General features: G+C 45.9%; 1 protein-coding gene across 8 annotated transcripts in view; it reads left to right on the top strand.

The window, feature by feature from the left end:
* The window catches only part of USP6NL (USP6 N-terminal like), a 132,196-nt gene extending 125,580 nt beyond the window's left edge, over positions 1-6,616 (top strand). For 7 of the 8 annotated variants that reach the window (XM_053404568.1, XM_053404565.1, XM_053404570.1 and 4 more), the window contains one exon: positions 4,533-6,616. In XM_053404568.1, coding sequence (XP_053260543.1) covers positions 4,533-5,953 — 1,421 coding nt within the window. In that variant the 3' untranslated portion in view covers positions 5,954-6,616. The remainder of the gene's footprint in view (positions 1-4,532) is intronic. The other variant, XM_053404571.1, reaches the window with a different exon arrangement.
* The last annotated feature ends 290 nt before the right edge of the window (positions 6,617-6,906 follow it).

Below are 6,906 nucleotides of genomic sequence, written 5' to 3' on the forward strand. Positions count from 1 at the left end.
TTATTAAAACAATGCCGAAAGCTCCCCAGCAGCCCTTGTTCCTCTGAGCTGTGGTACAAGTAAAACTGTGCTTTGCTTTGCTTCTGCAGTCCTAGGGCAACTGGTCATTGGAGTTGAATTCTTCCTGACACCGCCAATACATGAAATTGGGTTGGCGTGAGCAAGGGTGGCAGTGGGGTGCAACTTGGTTGCTAGAAGGGAACTGACTAGCGTTCCTAAACTGGAAAACACCTCCTCCCCCCCAACACAATTCCAATTTGGTGCTTTATAAGCCCTGGTTGTCTTATGCAAATGCTCCTGGCTACTTACCTGGACTGTTAGATTTGCTTGCGTTTTCCTTTCTCTTGGATTCATATGCCGACTGCATGTTCTGTGTGCAATGGATCAATGATTCTAGCAGTAAACTTGAGAACCCCATGGTGGTGAGCTTAGGAATAACCATGGGCTCTGTCTGCCAGTCCTTGGTGTCTTCCTTGAGCACAGAAGGTATGTATAGGTATGTACAACATCACTCTGCTTGGAAGATGTTGTGAAGCTTCTAGATTGGACTGGTTTAAGGACTGATGGTCCGCCTTTTTCCAGTTCAACAGAGGAGTGCTTCCTGCATGCTGCACTTCAGATTCTGGCTTCTCCAGGTTTCATCTCAAGCCTGCAGCAGCCTTAAAGCAAGAAAGGAGAGATCTTATGAGCATAGATCTCTTTGTGTTTAAATGAACCCTGCCATAATGATAGGATAGCAAATTGGCCACCTGGTACGGCACAAAACATAATGTGAGCGCAGCCTCACACCATATTCATAATCATATTTTCATGGAAGGAAACTCTGCTGATTTCAAGGGGACCATTCCAAGCATTAAGCAGGCAGAACGCATGCACAGTACCCCGACAAGAAGCACCTGAGATGAGAGTGGTGTTCAACTTTCAGGCCAGTTCTTAATTTAAGGTTCACCTAACCCAAGACCATGTCAGCAACACAACTAACAAAATGAATTTCAATAGGGACAAAGGTCAGATTCTACACTTAGGGTAGGAATAACCAGATGCACAAATATATACTAGCTTGCCAGTAGTACATGTGAAAAAGATCTAGGTTTTAGTAGGCCACAAACTTTAATGTGAATCAGCAGTGTGATGCAGCAACAAAAACGCTAATGCAGTTATAGGCTGCATCAATAGAAATATAGTGTCCAGATCAAGGGAAATCACTCTATTCTGCCTTGGTCAGACTCCACCTGGAATACTGTGTCCAGTCCTGGGCACCACAGTTTAAGAAGGATATTGACAAGCTGGAATGTGTGCAGAGGAGGATGACCAATATGATTAAGGGTCTGGAAACAAAGCCTTATGAGGAACGGTTGAGGGAGTTGGGAATGTTTGGCCCAGAGAAGGCTGCAGTGATATGATGGCCATCTTCAAATATCCGAAGGGCTGTCACCATGGATGATGGAGCAAGCTTGCTTTCTGCTGCTCCAGAAGATAGGATCTGAGCTAATGGATTCAAACTACAAGAAAGGAAAGTCCGACTACGGAAGACCTTTCTGGGGGTTATTGCTGCTTCGCAGTGGAATGGACTCCCTCAGAAGGTGGTGGACTCTCCTTCATAGGAGGTTTTTAAACAGAAGTTGAGTGGCCGTCTTTCAGGGTGATTCTTGCATTGCTGGGGGTTGGACAAGATTACACTTAGGTGCCCTTCGAACTCTACCATTCTATGATTCTACAACAATGGACATCCAGAAAAATAAAATTGCATTAGGAGCAGAGCATCTGATTCATAGTGGCAGGTGAGGGAAGGGATGCTTAACCTTTCCTCACCAGCCACTTTCCTCCTGCAGTTTTCTCCAAGCTGTGTGTCAGACCTGTGTTTGCAGAGTATAAACAGGCTTGCCGCTTCAGCAGCAATAGAAAAGCATCCAGGGAGGATAGTTGTAGTGGGAAATGACTTACTATGAGGAAAGGTGGTAGCATCTGGGACTTCTTGGTTTGCAGAAAAGGCAAGTAAGAGGTGACATGATCGGTGGTTATAAAATTATGCATAGCATGGAGAAAGTAGATAAGAGAAAAGCTGTATGTTAGCAGATTCAGGGCAGATTTTTTAAAAAGTACTTTCTCACACAGCTGATAGTTAAATGATATAACTTGCCACTTCAGTAGGCGGTGACGACCCATCAGCTTGGATGGCTTTAAAAGACAAATTCATGGAAGGCCAGGCTATTAGATGCTACTGGTAAATGATGGCCACCTTCTCCCTCCACTGTCTATTCATCATGCCTCCATTTGCTGGCAATAGTAGGTGGGCAGAGTGCTATTGCATTCATGCCCAGCTTGCAGGCATCCCTCAAGCATCTGGTTGGCCACCGTGGGAAGAAAATCCTGGGCTAGATTGGGCATTGGCCTGAACGAGCAGGTTCTTCTTACATTCTCATGGCGGGGGCAAAGGGCTGAGCACCCCCTTTCCACTTCCACCCTGCCCTCTCCAGGTGCCACTTTGCAAAGGAGAGACAGGTCTTCAGTGACAAGATGGCCACACTTTGTGTTTCGGTCCATAGATCCTTGTTGATTATAAAAAGGTAAAGGTAAAGGTACCCCTGCCCGTACGGGCCAGTCTTGACAGACTCTAGGGTTGTGCGCTCATCTCACTCTAGAGGCCGGGAGCCAGCGCTGTCCGGAGACACTTCCGGGTCACGTGGCCAGCGTGACAAGCTGCTTCTGGCGAGCCAGCGCAGCACACGGAATGCCGTTTACCTTCCCGCTAGTAAGCGGTCCCTATTTATCTACTTGCACCCGGGGGTGCTTTCGAACTGCTAGGTTGGCAGGCGCTGGGACCGAGTGACGGTAGCGCACCCCGGCGCGGGGATTCGAACCGCGACCTTTCGATCGGCAAGTCCTAGGCGCTGAGCTTTTACCCACAGCGCCACCCGCGTCCCTATACGGCCAGCTTAAAAGTTAGGGGCCTGAATGATGTTGGGAGATCTAAGCAAGCTGTATACTTTGTGTTGTTTCATGCCTGTTTTTTGACACTGAGCCTAGAGTGAGAGTTCATCTGCCTTATGCCGAGGCCACGTGACTGGGATCTGAAGCTGTGGCTCTATTCATCCCTTCTCCTCTCCTTTTGCTTTTGTTGCCGATGTGCTTTCCTTCCAATTATTTTCCACATCTGATAGAAACCCACGAGCCCTGTTTACGCATGGCTTTGGTCTTGGCAATCAACAGTTGCAACCTTGGAATGCTTTTTTCTTCATTAGTGCGCCTGCTAATTCTTCATTTGTAACCCCAGGCTCTCGACTGGAGAACTAGTGTGGCAGTTTAGGGTCATTGTCATATCATCCCCCACACCTTTCAGATCTTCAGGTGTTAGCCTACAACATCTAAACAGTTTTAAGCCATTCATACCAGGGGCAAACACACTCCCTCTCCCTCTGACTTGTGTGTGTGAGAGAGAGAGACTACAGAGAGTAATCTTCAAAGCGACAAAGAATTCAATAAAAATGTCTATAGTATTCTCACTGGGGTTTCTTGAAAGCTTAGTGGTAATTAAGAGACCTTAAGTGTACTAAATTAAAAAGAATAAAGCCGTCTTATTAATCAACCTACGTACATTTCAGAAGTTTTTTTCCTTAAAATACAGAACAAAACCCTATGCATTGATCCAATATATAAAAAATGAGGAAGTGCAGGGAGTTGGACTCGATAGCCCTTGGTGTCCCTTGTATGTGCTTTTAGCGATGCACTATTGGCCATTCTGGCGAAGGCCAAAATGGGTTTCTCAGCCCTGCTCTAACTTGAATGACTGGTGCATGTACACATGCCCCTTCTCATGTTGCAGGAAGAAATTACCAAATGTATGGAGGGCACATTTATTTGGAACGTGGCGTCTTCCAGGTTGCAAGGTTCTAAATCCACCCTCCTCTTCAGAAAGCAGAGAGAACAGAGGTTTAATTCAGAAAGGGAGGTGACATTTTCGAGTAACTGTGGTACAACTCAGTTCATTGAGTTTCTCTCTGCTTTGTACACATATGCAAGACTCACACGAGGTGGAGAGTTCCCCCCCAAAGTCCTAATCACCTTAGACTCAGAAGGAAGGCTGTGTTGTCATCTAAAATTAAGACCGTGAACTGCTGCAATTTCAGGAAAAGCACAGCTTAGACTATTGTGCCTTTATAGTCAAGACCATTCGAGGTCAGAAAATTAATTTCCAAATTTGATTTGTGTTAGTAAGACAGTTCTTGCATGCCTCAATATCTTGCATGCTTTTGGTATCAAACTGGCTGACCACTGGCAGTTCCTATTACTGCTAGAGTTCATGTATAGGACAGAAGACTAAATCTGCTACAATCACCAACCTCTTAAGACTTGATTTCAGCTGTGAACCCTCAGTTCTTGTTGCTTTATGTAATTCATACATTGACATGTGTTCTTTGGGAGAAGAGCGGGTAGAGGCGGGGAACCAATTAACTTCGTTCGCCACAGGGAGGGCTCCATGGCAAGAGTTTAGTTTATATATGTAATGCTTATTTTGGTGTCTATTCTTATAGGTAAAGATGACGAACTTCCAAAGAAGTTGGGGAAAGTTCCGCCCGAATCTCAGCCTGCCATGCTTAATCTTACTCATCTGGTCAATGGGCAGAGCGGCACTAGTGCAGCAAGCAATGGCCGGGCTAGCCAGAGGGGAGGACGCAGAGCATCTATAGAGAGAGGCCAGGAAAGCTCGCCAGGCCACCGGAGGAGAAAGGATTCGCTGGAAAGGAGACAGCAAAAGCCCGCGACGGCTAATGTGCGGAGTGGGTTGTTAAAGCATGACTTGGAGAGCCCCAGGAAAAAACCTGAAGTTCAGCCAGAGTCTGACTCCAAGCAAAATTATAATGCATCTGCTAACCAAAATTCCAACGCTACTTTAAATACAGGAAAGGAATTTGTGCCCAGGTGGATTAAGCCTTCGGACGTCAAAATCATCGAAAAGACTGCAAAGCTGACCATGGAGATCAAGATTCGATCTGCAAACCATGCCAGTTCGGGAATGCCACCGAGTCCCGGGCCTGAGGGACAGGCATTCAATGTGAAGCAAAAGATCAGGGCTTTGGATGTCGATGAGGGTAAGCGAGAGTCAAATGCGTCGCAGTATGACAATGTGCCTGGTGGTGACCCAGACAACGACAATTCTGTGGAAGAGGTGCTAGAAAGGGCAATCCTGCAAAGTCCGAGGAACACAACTTACTCCCTCGGTTCAAGGAAGTCGACAGAGAAAACATCTAGTCCACCAAAAATATCCAACAGTTATGCCTTCAGCTCCCAACCAAGAGCCCCCAGATTCTCTTCCCAGTCTGATGGGGCAGATATTGGACATAACTTCAAGCCGCCGCCACCCTCTTACAGTAACCCACCTGTTTACCATGGAAATTCCCCAAAGCATGTTACCAACATGGTTCATTCCAGCTTCGTAGCCACACAGTATAATTACGGGAATCGAACCGGCTCTCCCAGCCGGCCATACATCCCTGAACTTCCAACAGAGATGTTTACTGATAGACCACATAGAAATTATGCTGTCAACCACCAACATGTGGTCGTGACTCCTTCTAGTCGAATTGAAGTCCTCCCAGTTGAAACTTATGCAAGCAAACCTAAATCGCCCAATGCCACCAGATTTGTAATCCCCCCAGCAGATTATTTGCCAGACAGTAGAAAGTGGCCTGATCCTTACACACAGTCCTGGAGCCAAGATGGTAGCCGAAGCCACTTGGCTAACTTGAGGAGATACCCGCCTTTTCAATCGACACCTGTTAAAGAACATAATCTCTCCACCATTTCAGTGGATAGCCCTATAAGATACAGGACTTCCCCACCCTCTGAAGAGCTCGGCTTGCCACACTATCAGTATTCTAGTTCCCCAAGCCCTGCACACCACTACAGACACCAGACTGACGGGTTGTCCATGCATGAATCAGTCCTGCTTTGAGAAACGACACGTGCTCACCTGAAAGACCAGGGGAGGAGCATGCAATGGTTGCACGTCTGGGGTTGGTGGTCATGCAAGATTCATGATCTTCATACAGGACAATTCAGATAAAGGCATATGCAAACTGACACTATTTCACAGCTCTGTTAAATGTTGACGAAAGCTGAAAGTGAGCATTGAAAACGGACGAAAAGGTTGGATTCTCATAAACATAGCAATAGGTTTGTATGTTCAGCGTGACGACTATGGTGGTTGTTTGTTACATTCGTGTAGCTAATTGAGCAAATGACCTTGTTGCCTAAAACCTCAGTAAGCTGCTTTTTGACCTGACACTACAATTGATTGTGTGTTCACGTGTGGCAGCAGAATTACAGAGTCTAAAATGGAGGCGTGTGTATTCATGGACTGCATCCAAAGTACATTTTATTTCTTTTTCTTTTTTTCTTTTCTTTTTTGGTTAACTTAATTTATAAACCACCCCATTCACTTGGGATGGGGGTTTCTTGACATTCTTCTATACATTGTCTCAGTAACCCAGGAGTGAGCATTCTGGGTTATCCAGAGCAGAGATGCTACTGCCTATGGCTCACATAGAAAGGAGAAGGTTTGACACCCAAAGCAAAGGCATTCTGATACAGCAAATAAATGGTGCTTATTCTATCAGGACTGTCTGCGAATTGTAGCATGTGTCTAGGATGTTGATGGTATTTGAGCCCGCCACCCACATTTGCATATCCAAAGGCAGTTCTGCAGTGCATTAGGTCTTCATTTTTAAATCTCAAATGTGTGTTTTGATGGAGGGGAGGGCAGAGGTGCAATCAAATACAATACTTGCATCATTCGCACACAGAACTGCTAATATACCATGAGTGTCAGTGACTATAGAAGGCCTGCGCAGATATTTGGAACATATGCTTGGCAAATGATGGGTTTGTGCTGGTCCATGCCACTCT

The sequence above is a fragment of the Podarcis raffonei genome, chromosome 10, assembly GCF_027172205.1.
Source record: "Podarcis raffonei isolate rPodRaf1 chromosome 10, rPodRaf1.pri, whole genome shotgun sequence".
NCBI classification, from domain to species: Eukaryota; Metazoa; Chordata; class Lepidosauria; order Squamata; family Lacertidae; genus Podarcis; species Podarcis raffonei.